We start from the raw sequence: 22643 nt of genomic DNA on the forward strand, positions 1-22643 counted from the left end.
CACACCATTGTAAAGCAATTATACTCTAATAAAGATGTTAAAAAAAAAAGAATATATGAAACATTATGCTGAGACTCTATAAAGCCATGGATATTATATCATGATCATATGTTTAAGTAGCTGAAAGTCATTTGTAGTCTTAATATGCATGGATGATATAATAAAGGACATGATGAACATGGGCCTTAAACCAAAAAAATAATAATAATAATTGGGAGATCCAAGAACCAGGAGAGACTCACCCAAATTTGTCTAAACTCGTGGAAGAGACAAATGGGCACAAGAGGCCCTTGCTGGTACCAAGGCTCGGGATCCTCAGGCAAAGGAGTGAAGTCTGGTCTGGGTCCCTTTGTGGTCACCAAAACTATTGACTGAAAGAAAACTGCACAATGTGAAATCTGATTTAAGTTTTATTTGGGGAAATTACTGAAGACTATAGCCCAGAAGACAGCCTCTCAGGTAGATCTGACGAACTGCTCTGAAGAGGTAAGGGAGGAGCCAAGATATATACAAACTTTTTGCTGGAAAAACATGTAGTCAAGCATCAAAAGATTACTGCTAATCACAAAGAGGAGAAATCTCAACGATTTTAGTGTTTTTCTCTGTATGGGATGATGCAAGAATCTGGGGTCATTTGAAACTTTCCCGTAGATATGCATCTTAACTATCTAAGGGCCAATATATCCAAAGCACAGAATGTTTCCTGTCTTTCTTCATCCTGAATTCCTCAGAGTACACTGTCTATGGGCAACTACAATGGCTAATAGCTTGATCATTGTAGAACTGGAATGTCAGGCAACACTTTTTTTCTTTACACAAGAGATGAAGAATGAGCAGAGCTGGGTCCCAGGAAAACCAAAGCCAACAGAGCAAACCCTTGATTCTTCAACCATTTCTTTTTCATCTCATAAGAAGCTTGGATGTTTCTTTCCACCAAACCCCTTCTAAGTCCCTCACATAGACAATTATTTTCAAAATTCAAGTGAGTAAGGGAAGATCTACTGAGAAATATGACCCCCCTTCCTGAGACTTTAAGCCAGTATTTAACCAGAGATTGAAAAAGTAGGAGGAACCATACCCAAGTAATGAGGGGAGGAGAAACCATTTCTCCAAGCCCTTTTCTGTCTCTACATGGCTGAGTTCAGGCTAGGGAAGAGAGGGGGGAATGAACTATGAAGCTGCTAAGTATTAAATAGCAAAGAGAAGAGTCAGGATTGTGGATACAAGTCATTCATGTTTATACAATAAATTATAGGCTACTCTTTTTTGTTTCTTTGTTTGGGGACTATGGGTATCATAGAATGGGGGCAAAGAAATGGGAAGGAAAAACCGAAGAAGTGGTTGTGGCTGGGTTGTTGGAACATTTCTCAGATTGTGTAAGTGACAAGGTTTGAAAAACATTGCTCTGTGCTAACCTTTAAATCTTGGCTCCCTCACAGCTCCTGGAAGAGATCAATCAGGTCAGTTTTCCCTTTTCTCTGTTCCTCCTGGTCTCTGGGCATTGGTCCTCCCAGCCAACACTGCCTGTACCCATAAATGAGGCCTGTGGTGATGTGCCAACATCAGTGGTATTGCTACTCTGAGGTCACACCTGTTGCATTAGTGGGTGAGCAGACCCTCCTCTGACTTCTCCAGTCTTCAGTTCTTTCCCTATTACCGAATGCCACAGTGTAGAGGGGAAGGAAATATTTGCAGAAGGAAAGGCAGAGGCAGGAGGCTGATATTGAGAGAAACTCGGATCTGATCTCCTCTATTCCCTAAGACCCCTCCTTCTTTATGTCCAAGCTGGTGCCACTATCAAAGAACATAGAAATATCTCCTATTCATAGCAGAAAATGCTATAGCCAAATCTTTATACATCTCCAAAAGAAGCTCATGTCACTGCACTGTTTCAATTTCTGGTCCCATTGGTTAGTTGCAATTATATATACAAATATGATTATGCAAGCAGTCCATGTCCCTTTGTTCAAATTTTTTGTATCCTGTATCAATGACTGATTATGGTCACCTTAGGCGGAGAGTAGAAAAATGTTGCCTTCCCCATAGACTCTCAAATTAAGCAAAGTTTAAAAGAATTGTAAGTGAAACAAATCTTGTTCATTAAATATTAATAACCAAGTAGGTACTGGTTTTTCAGAATCTAGAAACTGCTTCTGAGGTATATACATCCCACGCTGACTTTTACCTTGACAGGAATGTATAGGACAAGAGCATTTCAGAATCAGCCCACCTTCAGAGGCCCTCACGGTGTTTGCCCAACTACGAATCATGTCTCCTGAACTTTTCTGAGCCCATACCAGGAACCTGAGACCTATCCGCCATGACACCTACCCGCCCACTGCTACTAGGCAAAAAATGACAAAGAACAGATTCTGTCCCAGGCAGTTCCCCAAGTTGTGTCTGCTCCATTTCCAACCCTGGTCCTAATAGGAATTAGCCCAGAAAAACTCCTAGTTGCAGCTGGACCCTTCCTTATGCTCCACCCACCTCTCATTCACCTTTACCTGCCTTCATCTTTCCATTTCCTATTCAGGAGTAACTCCAAAAGCTTTTCTTCTCCTCAATCCTCCATGGTCCACAAACTTCAAAAACGACAGAGTGACTCTCACATGCAGGGATTCCCTTTCTCCAGCCCAAGGAGACATATCTTGGTATCATGATGATCATTTGTTGGATAATAAATTTGAAGAGATCCAAATACACAAGACTGGATATTACAAATGCAAGACTCGAAGATCTTCTCCCAGTGACCCCGTACATGTGGATTTTTTATCTGGTGAGGAAAGAAAGGAGGGAGTCTCTGAAGTTAAACCACTGGGCAGCATGTCTAAGGGCTAGGCTAATGCAGGGAGCCTAGGCAGGGCTGTAAACAGGCATGAGGATATTTGATGTATTGACCCCAGTGGGGAAAATAAGGAGATAGGGCAACAACAGGATGCTGCCTTGTCCATCCTCTCCATCCAGAGAAGTTTTGGTAAGTCAGAAGTCACCAGGAAAAAGGGACTGGGGTCTGAAGAAAGATATGGTATAAAACTTCTCTTTTAACAATATGTATGGGGATTTCTTAAGGATATTTTCTGGAAATTAGTTCATTATCCTAGGACAAGGGAGAACTGGGTTTTGGGATCATGTGGAAATGTTGATGGAGGACATTTGCAGGTATGTATAGGATTGCAGCTCTTTCTTCATGGGCAGAAATGAGAGTTTGAAGAAAGAAGCATCATTGGTGTCAGTCTATCTCTTGTAAAAATAAAATACAGTGTGTGTGTGTGAAAAAAAAAAAAAAAGGAGCATCAGGAAATAAACTGATTGCCTTCCTCCACTCTTTGCAGACAGACTGATCATCCAGGCTCCACACCCTGTCTTTGAAGGAGATGATGTTACTCTGAGATGCCAGGGGAGAGAAGAAACAAGTGAAACAGTTTTATACAAAAATGAAAAAAAAATTAGTAAGAGTTCTAAATCAAAGTTCACACTAAATTCAGTCTCCAGGGACAATGGCAAATATTACTGTACTGCTTCTCAGAAAAATTTTTGGGGAATTACAAAGAAAGAAATTTCAAAACCTCTAACAATTCAAGTTCAAGGTAATGGCTGCCCTCCTGTGGGTAATAGGACTTGGCAGGGAAACTGTGTGAGGATTTAGGGAGGGGCTCATCAGTGGGGATTTCATGAAAAGCCTCCAGTCATGGGAGGGAGATGGGAAGTGGTTCCACCTGCTTGGGTCTCTGTGTTCTGATAGCTGGTGCTGAAAGCACACTTGCATCTTTCCAGGAGCCCTGAGCCCCACTACCCTGGGAACTGTGTTTGTTCTTCTCTCTAGAGCTGTTTCCCCCTCCTGTGCTGACAGCCAGACCCTCCCAGCCCATAGAGGGGAGACCGGTGACCCTGAAATGTGAGACTTGGCTCCCTCCACAGCGGTCATACATTCAGCTTCAGTTCTGCTTCTTCAGAGAAGACCAGGCCTTGGGATCAGGCTGGAGCAGCTCCCCAGAGCTCAATTTACCTACCATATGGAGTGAAGACGCAGGGTCTTACTGGTGCCAGGCAGAGACAGTGACTCACCGTGTCAGGAAAAGAAGCTTGCGATCCCAGATACGTGTGCAGAGTGAGTGTCTGTGGGGCTGCACTTCCAGAGTCAGAGGCGGGGAGAGGAGAGCAGAGCAATGACATTTCCTGCTCCCTAGGACAGTGAACATAACAGAGAGGAGATTTCAGCTGTCCTGGTATCCTTCTCTCTTCAGGTTCAACACTGGCCTAATGTCCCTAGAACATTCTCTTCCATCTAACTCAGTTAATAACAGTTATTGATCAGTTGCTGGGTCCCCAACCCTGTGGGGGGTTACAGAGCCATACAGGATATGTTCTCTCAAGAGTCAACAGATAACTAGAAGCACAGAGACCACATGCAGTCTTTAGAGGTCCCTATGCTGCTTCCGTTTGTTGACCTAAACATACTCTAGAATAAAACTGGAAGATAAACATGAACTGGAATAATCAGAAAAGAATGTGGGAAGATTGAGGTGAGACTGGAGAAGAGTCTTGAAGGATAGGAAAGGGGTTTGAATTTCAGGATAGAAGTAATATTCTCAGGGTTCACTCTTATTTTGTGATCCATTGGTGTACCAAGGATTCCTTAGATACAAATGTAAATAAAATGTAACTGCAGTCAGCATTAGGTTTAAGAAGGTCAGGAGCCTAGTCCCCACATTCCCCAAGGATGGGAACTGTTGTATGTGGTGGGAGGGGTGTTGCTGCCCTTATAATAACATACACAATTAATTCCCTATTGCCCACTTTGGACCCCTGCTTATTGTACCTGCTGCTATTGGCTTGTTTGTGGTAGAACCGGCCTTCTCCTTGACCCTGAAGTTTCTGCCATGAGAACCCTCATATGTCATCTTGTGTCCTCCCAGGAGTCCCTGTGTCTGATGTAAATCTAGAGATCCAGCCCCCCGAGGGGCAGCTGATTGAAGGAGAAAATCTGCTCCTTATCTGCTCAGTAGCCAAGGGTACAGGGACTGTCACATTCTCCTGGCACAGAGAGGGCACAGTGAGAAGTTTGGGAACAAAGACCCAACGTTCCTTGTTGGCAGAGCTGCAGATACTCACTGTGAAGGAGCGTGATGCTGGAAGATACTACTGTGCAGCTGACAACATTCACGGTCCTATCCTCAGTAAACTGATTAGAGTCACACTGAGAAGTAAGTTCCCGATTACTTCTATTCAGCCTCGGTTCACAAGCCAGGGTTTAGGTTTTCCATCAGCCATGAGGCTTTTTGGAAGAAGACAAAGGAACAGAGTTGTGACGATTTAGAAGCTAACCAAGGAATGGCAAAGATGACAAAAGTTGAAGATATCTTACTTGTGGAGAGGACCGTAGTGATGAAAACAAAATTATCCAGGATTACTCTTCATGGTTCAAGAGATATATCTATATTTAAGTTTCTTGAGTGGGGTTATGAGTCTGTCACAGCATCGGAGACCCCCTCTGACAGTCTACTATCTCTCTCAGTTCCAGTGTCTCGCCCTGTCCTCACCCTCAGGGCTCCCGGGGCCCAGGCTGTGGTGGGGGACGTGATGGAGCTTCACTGTGAGGTCCGGAGAGGCTCTCCCCCGATCCTGTACCGATTTTATCATGAGGATGTCAGCCTGGGGAGCAGCTCAGTTCCGTCTGGAAGAGGGTTCTTCAACCTCTCTCTGACTGCAGAACATTCTGGAAACTATTCCTGTGAGGCTGACAATGGCCTGGGGGTCCAGCTCAGTGACAGAGTGACTCTCAATGTCACAGGTGAGTAGGGATGCCTGCAGCAATTACAGCCCAGAACAGACTGTGTCTTCTCTTTTGGGCTATTTGCTGGTGTGACATTCCAGCAGACTCCCCACTTTTTCTTCCTCTACCTGAGAGTCCTGGGATTCTTTCTTCTGACTATACATTCAGGAACTTAGGCCATTCCTAATGGTTTTTCTGCATTTATCAAGATGATCATATGGTTTTTATTTTTTATTTTATTGATGTGATGTATCATGTTGATTGATTTGCAAATGTTGAACTACTCTTGCATACATGGAGTAAATCCCACGTGATAATGGTGTATGATCCTTTTAAAGTACTGTTGTATTTGGATTGTTAATATTCTGTTGAGGATTTTTGCATCTATGTTATCTGAGATATTGACCTGTAATTTTCTTCTTTTGTGTTGTCTTTGGTTTTGGTATCAAGGTGATGTTGGCCTTGTAAAATAAGTTAGGAAGTATTCCCTTCTCTTCAGGTTTTTTGAATATTTTGAGAAAGGTAGGCTTTACAGCACCTTTGAACGTTTGGTAGAATTCACCTGTGAAGTCATCTGGTCCTGTACTTTTATTCTTGGGAGGTTTTTGATTTCTATTTCAGTCTCTTTCCTAGTGATTGGTCATTCAGATTTTATTTTTTTATGATTCAGTCTTGGAAGCTTGTGTGATTCTAAGAATTTGTCCATTTATTCTAGGTTGCTCAATTTGTTGGCATATAACTGTTCACAATATTCTTGTATAATCCTTTGTATTTCTGGGCATTCATTGTTATAGCTCCTCTTTCATTTCTGATTTTATTTATCAGAGCCTTCTCTCATTTTTCTTAGTGAATCTAGCTAAAGGTTTGGCAATTTTGTCTATCTTTTAAAAGAACCAGGTCTTAGTTTTTATCAATATTTTCTATTTTCTTTTTAGTGTATGTTTCATTTCTCTTTGAATCTTTATCATTTCCTTCCTCCTACTGACTTTTGGCTTCATTTGTTCTTCTTTTTCTAGTTCCTTTATGTGGAAAGTTAAATTTTGGTATGTCATATTTTCATTTTCATTTGTCTTCAGGTATTTTTTCAATTTACCTTTGATTTCTTGTTTGACCCAATAGTTGTTTAGCAGCTTGTTTAGTCTCCACACATTTGTGATTTTCCAGCTTTCTTCTTGTGGTTGATCTCTAGTTTCATACCACTGTGATCAGGGAAGATGGTTGATATGATTTCAATCTTCTTAAATTCATTGAGACTTGTTTTGTGTTCCAACATATGGTCTATTCTTAAGAAAGTTTCATGAGCACTTAAGAAGTATGTGTATTGTACTGCATTTGGATGGAATGTTCTGTATAAATTTATCAAGTCCATCTGGTCTAATGTTTCTTTTAAGGCTGCTGTTTCCTTGTTGACTTTCTTTCTGTATGATCTATCCATTAACAGTGGGGTGTTACAGTTCCCTACTATTATTGTGTTGCTGTCAATTTCTCCCTTTAGGTCTGCTAATAATTGCTTTGTATATTTTGGTGCTTCTATGTTAGGTGCATATATATTTATCACCATTACATCTTCTTGATGAATTGTCCCCTTTATCATAATTAATGTCCATTTTTGTCCTTTGTTATCTTTTTTGGCTTGAGGTCTATTTTTTCTGATGTGAGCATGGCTATACCCACTTTTTTTTTTTTTTTTTTTGGCTGCCATATTCATGGACTATCATCTTCCATCCTTTCACAGTGAGCCTATGTTTGTCTTTAAAGGTAATGTGAGTTTCTTGGAGGCAGCATAGAGTTAGGTCTTATTTTTTACTCCATCTAGCCACTCTTTGTCTTTTGATTGGTGAATTCAACCCATTTACATTTAAGGTGATTATTGATAAAGGAGAATTTAGTATTGCCATTTTACCTTTCATTTTCAGGTTGCTCTATATCTCCATTTTTTTTCCCCCCTTAAGTTTCTGCCTGCCATTTTGGTTTTGTGGTTTTCTATGATATTTTTCTCAGTTTCCATTTTTTCATGTTTTGTGTCTCTGTTCTAGATTTATATTTTGTGGTTACACTGAGGTTTGCATAAGACCTCTCCTGGATAAAATAGTCCATTTTCTGCTGATAGAATCTTATCTTCATTTACCTATATGGGTTCCATCCTTTTCCTCTTCCCCTTTTATGTTTTTATTGTCTCAAATTATCTCTTTTTGTATTGTGAGTTTTTTACCAAATTGAAGTAGCTATAGTTATTTTTCTGCTTCCCCCCTTTTTACCTTTATGCTATAATAAAGTGTTTAAAACCTATTCTGATAAAGAGCTGCAATTTTCTGATTCTGTCTATTTATCACTTTCCTCAAAGTTTTGTGTACTTTTGCCTTTTTGTTTTTTGTAGAAGAGCTTCTTTCAACATTTCTTGTAAGCAGAACCAGTGTTGATGTATCCCCTCAGCTTTCATTCATATGGAAAGGTGTTTGTTTCTCCTTCATATCTGAATAATAACTTTGCTCGAAAAAGTATTCTGGGTGACACTTTTTATCTTTCAGTATTTTGAGAATGTCATTCCATACCCTCTTGTCCTGTAGAGTTTCTGTTGAGAAACCTGATGATAGGCTCATGGGGATTCTTTTGTAGGTTACCATCCTTTCTTCCCCAGGCTGCCTTAAAATTCTTTCTTTGTGATTGACTTTTGACAATTTTAACATAATATGTCTTGTAAAAGGTCTTTTTGCGTTGAAGTAATTAAGTTTTCTCTTAGCTTCATGGATTTGTATATCCAGTTTCTTTCCTAGGTTTGGGAAGTTCTCAGCTATTATTTATTTAAATATACTCTCTGTTCCCCTCTCCCTGTTTTCTCCTGGGACACCCCTTATACTAATGTTGCCTTTCCTAAAAGAGTCAGATAGCACTTGGAGAATTCCCTCATTTTTAAATTATCTTATTTATCTCTCCTCTTATACTTGTATCATGTCTAGATTTCTATCTTGAGATTGCTAATTCTCTCTTTCATATAGTCTGATCTATTTCTAGTGCTTTCCAAGGCATCCTTCTCAACATTTATTCAGTTCTTCAATTTCAGAATTCCTGTTTGGCTCTTTTTTAGAGTTTTAATATCTCTGGTAAAGTATTTCTTCTGTTCATTAATTTTATTTCTGAGCTCATTAATCTGACTTTCTGAGTTTTCTTGTAGCTTGTTGAGTTTCTGCATGACAACTATTTTGAATTCTTTCTCAGTTAGATCACAATATTTCATGACTGTGTTTGGTTTGTGGAGAATTGCCAGTTTCTTTTTGTGGTACAGTGTTACTGTGATTCTTCGTGGCACTTGATGTGTGGTTTCTCTGCTGGTGCACTTGATGTAGTGACAGTTAGAAATCAGAGGCCTTTCTTTTGTTTTCCAGTAGGTGGTGGTATGGAGTAAGTTTTTGGTTTCTCTTACCTAAGCTGTCTCTGGCTATGTTTGAGAGTAGTCACTTTCCATCCTCCCCTGTCTCTATAAGAAATGTGGCTCTATTATCACTTCCTGTGCCTCCGGGGTTACTGTTGCTTTGCTCCTGAAGTGTTGCTGTTATCATCACCTGGTGCCCTAGGATGGTGGGCTGTTCTCTTATGTCTGGGATCCCTTGAGTCATAGGTTCCACCAATGCAGGGAAAGCAAGGGGGTAGGGTGGGAGCCAGGGTCAGGCTGGCACCTCTACCCTTTCTGGTGTCATAAGGTTTGTGGACTCTGTTGCTGTGGGTTGAGGGGCAGGGGCTGGCAACATGGGGCACGCATTAAAAAAAATGAGTAAAGGACTTCAATAGACATTTCTCCAAAGAAGATATATAAATGGCTATTAGATACATGAAAAAAATGCTCAACGTCACTCATTATTAGGGAAATGCAAACCAAAACTACAATGAAATAGCACCTCATACTCATTAGGATGGGTATTATAAAAATAATGGAAAATAACAAGTGTTGGCTAAGATGTGGAGAAATTGGAATCCTTGTGTAATGTTGGTAGGAATGTAAAATGATGAAATCATTATTGAGAACACTATGGAGGCTCCTCGGAAAATTAAAAATAGAACTACCATATGATACAGAAATTCCACTTCTGGATATACATCCCCCAACACTGAAAATATATTCTCAAAAAGATATTTGTACACGTGTGTACAGAGCAACATTATTCATAATAGCTAAAACGTGGAAACAACCCAATCCATTTATCTGTTGATAACCCAATATCCATTATCAACAGATAAATGGATAAGCAAAGTGTGGTATGCACATAATATGAAATATTACTCAGACTTAAAAAGAAAGAAAATTCTGCTACATGCTACAACCTGGATGAATCTTGAGGTCATTATGCTAAGTGAAACAAACCAGTCAAAAAAAGACAAATATTGTATGATCCCACTTATATAAGATGTTTAGGTTAGTCAAAATCATAGAAACAGAAAGTAGCCTGCTGCTTGTCAGGGGATGGGGAAATGGAATATAGGGAGTTATTGTTTAACAGGTATAGAGTTTCAGTTTTACAACGTAAAAAGTTATGGAGATGGTTGGTGGTGTTGGTTTCACAATGTTATGAAAGTATTTAATACCACTTAACTGTACACTTAAAAAGTTTATGATGGAAAATGTTAAGTTATGTGTATTTTACAGCAATAAAAATTGGATAAAAATATATGAGGTGGTGACATGGGTGGAAAGGCACACTGAGATGTGCAAAGAATGTATAAAGCCTTACCCCTGAGACCCTTAGCATTTGGCCCAGGTCACTATATATTGCAAAGGATGTACAGAAGGGCAAAACTCAAGCTGTTTAAATTTAGCAGGAATCCTACATTTCCAAAAACAAGACTTGGCATTTCTACTCAGGTGAGGCAGCTGGTGCCATCTGTCTTGCAGCCAGCAGATGGCGCATTTTTGAGTTGAATTATTCCCATTCAATGGATTGTCTCCGTGCTCCCTCCCCTTTAGCCAATCTCAGATGCAAAGCAAAGCTCAAGATCCTTACCAAACTTCTCTTGCCAATGAAGCACACAGCTTATATCTAAAGCACTGCACACAGATTGGCTCATCCAGGTTCCCTCACAACTTAGCAGAATCAGCAATCTCACAGTTCACATTTCACATTAATAATTATTGATTAATAATTCCATATATTAATTAAAAACATAATGATTTTCTGTTTTTCCTGGCTGTTCTATTTCTATAATCACAAAGTAAAATGGAAATCATGTTGTTATTGATGTATCTGGATATTTTGGGGCCAATCTGGATCAATTTGGTCATCCACTCATTCATGAATTATTGATGAACTATTACATGGCAAGGCAAAGTTCCAGCAGCCGGAAATATAAAATTGAACAAACAGATAAGTTCTCATTCTTATGAAACTTACATTCTATTGGAGGAATCAGATATACAACAATTATAGATGATAGATAGATAAATAAGAGAGAGATACATAGATACACAGATTGATAGATGTTAGTGCTAATGCTATGCAGAAAAATAAAGCAAGGTAACTGGGTAAAAGGTAATGAGGTCCTACTTCAGATAGGTGTGGAAGTCTAGGTTTAAAGCTAAGTCTCAGGAGTCAATCAATGACATGGAGAAACAAACCTTGCTTTTAGTTATTATTTCTATCAGTAATAGTAGCTAACATTTATCGAGCATTTTACATACATGATTCTTATTACCATAGCTTGTGATATAATTATTATTAGCTCCATTTTACAAAGGAATAAACTGAGACTTGGAGCTAGTAAAAAGTTTTTAAAACATCAAGATCACAGGGCTAATAAAGGGCAGAGATGGGATTTAAACTCAGGTTTTCCTGAATCCCAGGTCTATGTTCCTACTACTAAACTAAACTAAATATTTCCTTTATTAACTTATCTTGTACACATACTTAATTAAAACTGCTCATGAACTATGTTGCTTCCCTCAGTTCCAGTGTCTCATCCTGTCTTCACCTTCCACCCTGCTGGGGCCCAGGGTATGGTGGGAGATGTGTTAGAGCTTCGCTGTGAGGCCCAGAGAGGCTCTCCCCCTATCCTGTACTGGTTTTATCACAAGAATGTCACCCTGGGGAGCATCTCGGCCCCCTTTGGAGGAGGAGCATCCTTCAACCTCAGTCTGATGGCAGAGCATTCTGGGAACTTCTTTTGTGGGGCTGACAATGGCCTGGGGGTCCAGCGCAGCGAGATGGTGACACTCAGCATCACAGGTGGGTTGGTGGTACCTGGGCTATAGGTTACATTTATAATCAATAAAATATTTCTCCAGTAGACTGTAGAAATTCTCCCAGTGTCAAAGAGTTATTAACATGAAACCAAGGCTTGTGGCTTCTGGAGACTGGTACTGATTTCATGGGGGTGGGGGAGGGAAAAGGAATAAATTTTAATGTTAGACTCTGGCAATCACTCTCATGTGCTATTATTTTGAAAATTACAAATTATACTGTAAATGATTCAAATTGAGAAATCAGAACCTAGCAAAAACCTGTCCTAATATATCGCTAGCCCCCACCTACATGTTTTTTGTCTAGATAAAAAAATATTTGGCCCTGAACTCAGGTATAGGTCTCTTCATTTAGGGCCTTCCAGTAACAAAATAATGCTTATCACGGAGGGGGTCACTGCAGGGCTGCTAAGCATCCTTGGCCTTGCTGCTGCTGCTGCTCTGGTGTGTTACTTCAGGATCCAAAGGAATTCAGGTGAGTGACTATATCTTACTCTTTGATGTTGTGACTTTTGCCATTGCTATAATAACTTGGACTTGTGTGGTACATCCTATAAAGGTCAATTATTCCTTTCCAAGTACTAAGCCCTCAGTTCTAATCACTGCCACTCTGTGGCAGTGACAAAAAGGTAGAACAAATTTCTTAATGAAGTTACTACTCCATGTGTTTAATTTGAGATTTAAATCAGAGAATAGAGTTTTGCTTCCATTTAAAAATTAGAAAGTTAAGTATTTACTGTTCCAACCCCAGTCCAAAGCTTACTGAAAACAAAAAGAAGGAAAAACAAAGTCCTCCACTTGTAACAACAACAAAAATAGACAATAGCTATAAGTACAAACCATAAACTCTGAGATATATTTGAAAAGCATATAAAGACAGTGATAGTTATTAGTAGATAAAATTAATAGATATTCTGAGAATGAAATTACAATTTCAATTTCTGATTGTTTGTTGCTAGTATATAGAAATTCAGTTGATTTTTGTACATTGATCTCATATCCTGCAACCTTGCTAAACACACTTATTAGTTCTAGTATTAGTTTTGTAGATTCCATCAGATTTTTCTACATAGATGATCAAGTCATCTGTGAATAAAGATAATTTTACTCCTTCCTTTCCAATCTGGATTCCTTTTATTTCTTTTTCTTGCCTTAATGGACTGGCTAGAACCTCCTGTACAATGTTGGATAGAAGTGTTGAGAATAGACATACTTGTCTTGTTCTTGAACTTAAAGGGGGAAAAGTATTTGGACTTTCACCACTGCATATGATAATATTAGCTGTGGATTTCTTGTAGCTGCTGTTTATTAGGCTGAAGAACTCCCTACTAATTGTAATTTGCTGGCAGTTTTTACAGAAAAAATGACAAATGCTTTTTCTACATTGATTGAGATGATCATATGATTTTATTTTCTAGTCTAGTGATACAGATTTTGGATTTTGAATGTTGAACTGGCTTTGCATTTCTGGGGTCAACCTCACTTGCTTATAATTTTTGAATTTGATTTGCTAAAATGTTTAAGAACGTTTGCACCTATGTTCATAAGGGATATTGATTTGGTAGTTTTATTTTCTTGTCATTTCTTTTTCTGGCTTGATGTCTAGGTAATACCCACTTAGTTATCACTTCCAGAATTCTTCATTCATTTTTGCATATACATATATCCATGTGGTATCATTCTCTCTCTGCTTGAAGGACTTCTTTTTAACATTTCTTGTAGTATGGGTTTGTTTGTGAACTTGATTGATAGTGTTGCTGAAGTCTTCTATATCCTTACTGATTTTCTTTTTACTTGATCTATCAGTTATTGAGAGAAGGGTATTGAAATCTTCAACAATATTTGTAGATGTTTCCATTTCTTCTTGCAATTCTATCACACGTGCTTCATGTATTTTGAAACTCTATTATTAGGTGCACAAATATTTATCATTGTTATGTGTTTTTGATGAAATGACCACATTATCCTTATGACCTTTTTATTCCTGTAGCATCATTTACTCTGAAATATTCTTTGATATTAATATATTAATATAAATAATGTTAGCATGATATTTCCTTTTTCTATCCTTTTACTTTTAACTTATTTGTGCCTCTATATTTAAAGTGTATTTTTATAGATAGCATATAGTTAACTTGGATTTTTTATCTAATATGGCAGTCTCTACCCTTTAATTTTAAAAATTTAGACCATTTACATTAATGTGATTATTGATAGGGTTAGGTCCCTAAATCAATTATTTTGCTATTTGTTTTCTATTTGTCTCATCTGTTCTTTGTTTTCCGTTTCCTTTTCTTTCTACCCTCTTTTGGACCACTTGAGTATTTTTTATGATTCCATTTTATTTCCTTTTTTGGTTTATTATCTATATAACTCATTGCTTTGTTATTTTAGTGGTTGTTTTAGAGTGTATGGTATACATATCTAACTTATCACAGTCTACTTACAAGTGACATTATATCACTTCATGTATAGCATAAGAATCTTACCATTGTGTACTCCATTTCTCCCCTGCCTGTTACATTGTTATTAATTTTGTAAACAATTATCTTTTAAAGAAGCTTACATATAATTTTAAAATATTATACATTTACTCATAAAGTTACCACTTCCAATGTTCTTCATTCCTTTTTGTATATCCATATGTTCATCCGGTATCATTTTCTTTCCACCTAAGAGATTTCTTTTAACATTTCTTGTAGTATGGGTCTGCTGGTGATGAATTATTTCAGCTTCTATATGTCTGTAAAAGTCTCTGTTTTGCATTCATTTGTGAAATATATTTTTACTGGCATAGAATTCTGGGTTGAAAATTTTTTTTCTTTCAATATTTTAAAGATGTTGCTGTACTGTCTTCCTGTGTGCATGATTTCTAACAAGAAATCTGCCATCATCCTTGTCTTTTTCTTATGTGATTTCTTTTATTTTTCTCTCTGAATGTTTTTTCATGGATCAGAAATCTTTGAATGCATGGACTGTTTTATTCAGTGCTTTGTGTGCTTATAAGGTTTCAAGACTTTATATCTGGAATTACTAATCCTTTACTTTCTGTCTTTCTCTGTGGTGTAACATGAACTCTCTTTTTCTGTCAGACCAAACACTTCTGTTTTCCTTTTTCAGGGCTCATATTGAAAATCAAGCAAATAAACAAATAACTGGGTCTCAATTTAATGAAGACCTTACATACTTTCCTTAATGATAGTGGTTAAGCAATGTCTTCTGACTTCCACTTTCAGGTCAATCAATGAGCATCCATCCTTCCTCTTCTTTGTACAAAAAAATGGCATCATCATTTTACGACTGATATTTAAAGCTACTTAATAGTTTCTTAAATAATATTACATATACAATTATGTGTGTAGCACTAACCCTGATAGTACTCATCATAAAATCTGTCATTCATTTAGAGTCTATTATATGCAATTTTTAAAAAATATTTATTTATTTATTTTTGGCTGTGTTGGGTCTTCATTTCTGTGTGAGGGCTTTCTCCAGTTGCGGCAAGCGGGGGCCACTCTTCATCGCGGTGCGCGGGCCTCTCACTATCGCGGCCTCTCTTGTTGCGGAGCACAGGCTCCAGACGCGCAGGCTCAGTAGTTGTGGCTCACGGGCCCAGTTGCTCCGCAGCATGTGGGATCGACCAGGGCTCGAACCCGTGACCCCTGCATTAGCAGGCAGATTCCCAACCACTGCGCCACCAGGGAAGCCCCTATATGCAATTTTATAGTGTCTAATTCTCTCAGTTTTTCAGTATGTACATTTCAATTCACTTCAACCAATATCATTATAACCATATTAAAGATGAAGAAATGAAGGTTTGGGGAAGTTAGCAACCTTTCCAAATTCATGTGTATCTACTAAGAGTCAGAGTTAGGGCTTAACTGGGGTCTCCCTAGCCCTTGAGTCCAAATTCTCTCCATTACATCTTGGTGACTTGTAAAAGACTGGTTGTACCTCCTACTTTAAAAATTACTTTTCTATCTCATTGCCTATCTGGATGTCATTTATTAATCAGTAACATACTAGAAGTGCAGACATTAGAACCTCAGTATTGTAGTTGATAATATTCAAAAAGCAGGTTGCTCAGTCAGTACAACACCAAATAACACAAGGGAAGGAAAGATTACCAATCATTATTTTATGTGATCCATGAGGGCAGAGACCCAGGAGATTCTGTCCTCTAGATCTAAGGGAAACGTGTTTTTAAATAGCAAATTCAACTAAGGAATTCTGACAGTGTCAATCAGAGGGTCTCTGCCTTTCACATCTCAAAATCTTGTCTACTGTACTTCCCTCATAGCAAAGTCTTCCTTCTCATTATTGACCAGTCTTCTCAGGGAAGAGCTCAGCCCTTTCAAATTCATCTAAAAGTGAAGGACTCTGCTCCTTAAGCCTGAGTGTTTCCTCCAAGTTACCTAAGGGAATGATATATTTATTGACTCTATAACTGCTTGGAATTAAATTCTAGTAATGTAACTCTCCAAACTCCAGTCTCCTTAGCTGTATAATGGTCATAATAATAGTATATACCTTTTAGGTGCTATGAGACAATCTATGTAAACTGCTTAGCACAGTGCCTGGCCCATATATCTTTAGTGAATACTAGCTTATATTATAAATAGCCACCTTCTGGGTCTGTTTTCCTTTATGCAGATGAAGAGATAATCTGACTCTCAGATGCATCCTGGGACTTAGTTAACCTGCTTACAAGTAAGGATATTTGTTGTTGATTGATATGGTTACAATGGCCCTGAGGAGAGAGATACAGGCCAGGATCACTCTTACACACCTCTAGTTTAACTCAGGACACCTGGTTCCCACAGACGGGGTGTGTAGGCATTAATCAGTCATTTTCCATGAGAAGTAAAGCTGAATATGTTTACTTTGGGAAAAAACTTGTGTTCTCTAAGACCAGTGAGACAGATATAGAGCCACAGATAAGTAGGCAAAGGGCAGAGATGGGAAACTGGGAGGAGGCTGTACTGGGCAGGCCAGAAAGATTTCAATATTTTTGTGTTGATGGAAAGCTGGCATATTTTCAAGGCTGATGGAGTAGGCTTCCAAATTAGGTTTACATGTAGTCACCTATTAAAAAATTGTCAACTTGTTTTTCTTTTAGTCCTCATAGTACATAGTTTAATTTGTTCAGTTGTTTAACAAATCTTTACTAAATATTTTCAACCTTCTAGGCACTGGAAATAGAAAAATAATTAAGACAAGCTTTGCACCCTCAAGTAACACACCTTTTCACTAAGGAGAGAGTTAGAGGCAAACACAGAAATGGATAATTAAAATACAATATAGTAATTTTAATATTGCAGGGTTCTATGTGCAAGGATATAGGTCACTTAATCCGGCCTGTTGGCATCAGGGAAAGCTCTGGAGGAAGAAAGATGAATTGGTATTAGCCAGGTGAAAGCGAAGGAAAGAAGGAGTATGGAGAAAACAATATGCACCCAATGTTGTTGAAATGGATTTGCAAGGTCACAAATAAAGAAAGGTCTGAGCTTATTCTGGTAGTCCTATTGAGTCATACTTGTGTAACAAGTATTAATTTTAACCCCCCTCTAGGCCTCAGTTTCCTTGTCTCTACCTCATAGGGCTGCAGTGAGAAGAGAGAAGTGGGAGTACGGGAAGCACTTGACCTAGAGTTAAATATTAAGTTGTCTCTCTTCTGCTACGTGATCACAACTACTTAGAGTTCATGCTGCTATTACTGATTGAATGATTGAGAATAAGTGCGATTCTGTGCAAATGTCTCTCCAGACCCCACCTTCCTTATCTATAACATGACATAAGGGGTGGAGCCGGATGTTCTCAAAGATTTGCCATAGCTGAAATCTAGGCTGAATTTGATTTCTGGGAAAGGATATTCTAACATAGAGCACATTGTCCACAGAGATCACTTATCATCAATGTTCCTTTTTTCATTTTTCAGGAGAACTTCCCACCACTGGAACACCTAGGTGAGGTCTCTGCTTCTTGTGCTGTCAGCATTTTCATTTTATTTATGCTCACAAGATAGAATATGGAGTTGTGTACATTAAAAAAATATTTTACTCATTTCCTGTTAAAAATTGCAAATTCTTATGAAATAAAAAATGTGATTAAGAAGGCCACTTTCAATCATAGTTGTGAATAATACTCACTTATACCTACTTATACACAGAATTAATGTTATTTACTATCCATGGTTAATTTATCTCCTTCCTTAAGTGTGCGCCAGTAGAAAATTGATCACTGATGTCTTAATGATATCATCTTTCATAAGGCTACATTTATTCACTCCCTTATCGCTCATTTCCCCACTCATACACTCATTCAGGAAACGATTATTGAATGCTGGCAATGTTCAACTCACAATATTAACTGCAGAAGGAAATGAAATTGGAAAAAAATACTTTTCCTGAAGAGCCTTCATAGTATTTTACAGGAAAGGTAGATCATTGTAATATGAGGTAGAAAACTGAAAGGAACCTAAAAAAAAGACAAAGGTCAACTTCTGTGGAATGCAGAAGCCTTTGTGTATCGATGTTGAAACATTTAAACTTTTGAAAGTAATAAAAAATAGGCAAACACAAATGTTTACTCTATCAAAGGGACCTTGAACTATGTAGCCTTTGTCCTCTGACCTTGCCTCAGCTGGCCTTCTCTGTAATGCTGCCCTGGCTCTGTCTTGTGCCATACTTCTGATGTTTTCTCAAAAGAGCCATGAAGACTCTTAGAGTAGCAGCCATGATATTTTCACATGAACCATGCTGAGCTCTTCCTGGATATTGATTTTCCTGAGATTCTGTATAATCCACAAATACTTTTCTCCTTTTTATCTCTCTCCCCTTCTGTCACAGTTACAGTCCCAGGGAGTTTAGGGAACCTTCTAGAACCTCCAACACAGACCCCCAAGAGCCCAGTTACTCTGAACCACCAGACCCAATGGAACTGCAGCCAGTGTACAGCAATGGTGAGAACTTCCTAAGGAACAGAGGGCTCCAGGGATGAACCAGGGAGGGAAGAGAGATTGAGCAATAGTCCATGGCTCAGTCATATTCAATATAAAAATGTCATTTCTGGCACTATGTCAAGGTTAGAAGGTGGTTATAAACTTGGTGACTGGGAAGAAGAGTTTATAGTGTGAGCTCTTGACTACAGCCAACTGTGATCTATTCTTTTGCAGTGGGTCTTGGTGAGAACAACCTGGTTTATTCCCAGATCTGGAGCATCCAAGATAAAAAAGAAAATTCAGGTGAGACACAAGTAGAGGTAGGGTGGCAGTGTTTTATCAAATCCAGCAAGGGGTTTTTGATCAAAGAGTCATCTCAATATGAGTCCGACATGAGAGGCATTAACTGTTCCTCTTATATTACCAATCCTATAATCACATCCATTCCCTCTTACCTGTCTACACTGCCACCATTACCCCATAAACTCTTTAAGGACAGACACCTTATTTCTTTGCTAATATATCAGTAGCATATAGTGTTACGCTTAGAAAGCGATAGGCCCCCTCAAATTTTTTTTAATAAATGAATGAACATAATTGCTAAATTAAGCCTCTAATTATCTAATGTGTAGACAATTGTAATTCTCTTAACTGGTCTCTTTATTTCCAATCTCATTCTCCTTCCAGCCTTCTAGCGACCTGTTTCCAGCGTGATCCCTCTGAGATGCAGAGTTGATCACATCATTGTCTAGGTTAACTGCCCTCAGTGATTCTCCATTTTAAAGCATGACCCTTGCCTCCCCCTGTGATTTTGTCCCTCCTCTAAGCTCTGCCTTATGTCCTTACTTTAGCCATATTGAACTCTTAGCATTTCCTTGATAAAACTGGGTTGTTTCGTGCTTTGGTGCTCGTGCTTCTTATTTGTCTTGTAATGTTCTTGCCTCTAGTTTGTCTGTGACCCTTGCTCACATTTCAAGAAATAATTCCGTTACCATCGTGAAACTCAATAATTCCTACCAGCCCTCCCTATCTCCTAACCTGAGAGGAACTGATTACCCTTTGTGGCAACAGCATAGTTTAATATGTATTTTTATCTTGGCGCTCATAATACTTGTTGCATTTGTTTCCATGTCTATTTCTCTATTTCTCTCCTTAAAAATGATAAGATTCTTAATTGTATGGACTGAGTTTATGTCATTTTTGCCTCTTTATAGCTTACCAATGCTTAATAGAAGGTCATTGTTCACTGAATGCTTGTTGGCTGAATAACTAAATGAAAGAGATCCAAAGAATCCCTTGGAAGAATAGGAGAAATACACACACTGAATTTTCTCAATGTTAGCACTGCATATCTTTGGCTTACTGGGCATTTTCTGTTTGGCCTTAGAATACCAAGTCCCTATTGGAGCTACCTCCTCCAATTTCTCTGTGCAAAGTGAAGTGAATCATATTTACTTCCTTCTCCCAGATGATCAATGTAGCCATAGAGGCCCTAAATAGTGGTAGGGAGGTGGAAATAACAGAGTTGCTCTGCTGGGGTTGTGATGAGCAGTGGAAAAAGAAAGATATTTTCAGGAAAGTCATTCTGGGCATTTTATGGGCAGAGGAAAGGCTTTATTGTTTGTGTGAGGATGAGATTCTTGGTCTGTGAGGGCTTGGAAGAATTCAGCAGAGGAGACAGTTAGGAAATGAGTCAGCAGAGGAAAGATTGGCTTGGAATGCACTGTGAGTAGGTTGTAAGTTACAATGTATTACCCACAGTTTAATACTTTTCTTTCCTCTTCCCATCCAACAGCAAATTCACCAAAGAAACACTGGGAGGATAAGGTGGGTCATATTTCTTGGCTTGCTTTCCCCTCTGCTCTTCCTCACCTACATTTAGGTACTTACTATTTGTGTTTTGTTTTGTTTTTTCCACTAGGAGCCTGCAGTCATCTATTCAGAGTTGAAGAAGGCACATCTAGATGATTCTGCAGGGCTGGCCATCAATCAAGACAGGGACCTTGAAGATGCTGCAGAAAACTATGAGAATGTCCCATGTGCATTGTCAGCCATAGACCACTAGCTCTGTACCCATAGTGGCTCACAGACACCCTGAGAAGCAGCCTGTGTCATTATCTCTGTTATCTCCAGCCATGCTACCTCTTTCCCTCCAGGGCTCAGCATCCCAAGAGGCTGGGCTATAGGGGACATCAGGCTGGGTGAAAGTTCTGCCAACTTCCTCTGTGCCTGAGTTTGTGTGTTCTCTAGGAAAATAGTGAGCAGCATTTGAGTAAATTCTGCATTCTTTTCACAGTAGAGACACATGTGAAGGCAGGACAGTTGGGTCTTCAGCTCCCGGGGTTGTTGATGAGAAGGGAGAAACGGTCTAGCCAGGATCACAAGGATGCAATTGTGACCGGTTGATCTAAGTGGGATCAAAATCTTTTAATGTACTATCTCTACATAAACAGTTTGTTTTAAACATCTTGTTTCCATTTTTGTGTGGTTGATTGTGGCATTGCTGATGTTTTGCTGTACATGCTTTGTTCCAGCTACCAAATTGGAAACAACAAAAAGCTATGTTCTATCCACATATATACTATTTCTTCATGAAATATATATCAGTATTAAGATTTTTTAAAATAACACATTCTATTTAATGGAAGAGAGCTTCCAAACTGTCTGATTAGATAGTATAATGGACTGAATTGTATTCTCTCAAAATTCAATCTGACTATACTTGGAGATAGGACCTTTAAGGAGATAATTATGGTAGAATGAGGTCATAAGGGTGGCCCCTAATTGAATTGGACTGGTGTCTTTCTAAGAAGAAGAGGAGACACCAGAGCCCTCTCTATATTTCTTCATGCACACAGAAGAAAGGCCTTGTGAAGACACAGCAAGACAGATATCTGCAAAGCCAGAAGGTGGCAGGAAGAGAGGTCTCACCAGGAACCAACTCTGCCAGCACCTTGATCTTGGACTTCTAGAACTGTGAGAAAATAGATATCTGATGTTTAAGCCATCTAGTCTGTGGTATTTTGTTATGGCAGCCAGAGAAGACTAACACAAATTTATACATAGACACATAGATGATAAATGATTGATGATGATGATGATGATGATGATGATGATGATAGATAAATAGATAGATAAAGATAGATGCAGGTATATGACACACACACACATACACACCCCAGCCCACACAGAATTTGTAGTCTTCAAGATACTTCATCTCTCATAAGATCAAACATTCCTCCTACCAGTTGCAGCTCAGTTTTACTGTTTAATTATTCAACATCCACTATTTGTTGGCTACAGAAGCATCAACATCAATCTTGGAAGGTCAGTAGAGCCAATGATTCACATGACTCAGATGGTAAAGCTTAGTGTCACTCAGCAGCCCTCATGACCTGAGCTGGCAGTGGGCGTAGAGAGAGATGCAAGGCAATTAGTAGGCTCAAAGGAGGACATCCCCTTCCATTGCTCAGTGACTCCTAATCAATTCCTCAATTGACTGACAGATGTTGGGTGTCTACCAATGAAGAAAAAACATTTTTTTAAGTATGCCAGCAAAAAATGTCAGAAGCAGTTTTATTCATAAGTTCTGCTGAGGCAGAAAAGGAATAATTGAAATTGTTAGCTTCTATCACCTAGTGTTACACTGAACTTTTTTAGCTTTGAAAACAATAGACCTTAAGGAAAGAAGCTAGAAGTTCACT

General features: G+C 38.7%; 1 protein-coding gene across 1 annotated transcript; it reads left to right on the top strand.

Moving 5' to 3' along the window:
* Window positions 1-1536: 1536 nt before the first annotated feature.
* Window positions 1537-21004, top strand: LOC133088093 (Fc receptor-like protein 3). The gene is made up of 13 exons (XM_061185871.1): window positions 1537-1606; window positions 2534-2776; window positions 3333-3587; window positions 3824-4108; window positions 4917-5204; window positions 5516-5791; window positions 11707-11985; window positions 12355-12474; window positions 17938-17965; window positions 18848-18960; window positions 19174-19242; window positions 20735-20766; window positions 20861-21004. The coding sequence occupies exons 1-13, from the start codon at window positions 1537-1539 to the stop codon at window positions 21002-21004; spliced, it is 2202 nt and encodes a 733-aa protein (XP_061041854.1).
* The last annotated feature ends 1639 nt before the right edge of the window (window positions 21005-22643 follow it).

Source organism: Eubalaena glacialis, chromosome 3 (assembly GCF_028564815.1).
Source record: "Eubalaena glacialis isolate mEubGla1 chromosome 3, mEubGla1.1.hap2.+ XY, whole genome shotgun sequence".
Lineage (NCBI taxonomy): Eukaryota > Metazoa > Chordata > Mammalia > Artiodactyla > Balaenidae > Eubalaena > Eubalaena glacialis.

Bases quoted from the DNA above. Each gene is read 5' to 3' on its own strand.
- LOC133088093 (XM_061185871.1), top strand. From the start codon at position 1,537: ATGAGGCCTGTGGTGATGTGCCAACATCAGTGGTATTGCTACTCTGAG. The intron at 2,777-3,332 runs GTGAGGAAAGAA...CACTCTTTGCAG, and splicing joins ACATGTGGATTTTTTATCTG to ACAGACTGATCATCCAGGCT. The intron at 11,986-12,354 runs GTGGGTTGGTGG...CTCTTCATTTAG, and splicing joins GGTGACACTCAGCATCACAG to GGCCTTCCAGTAACAAAATA.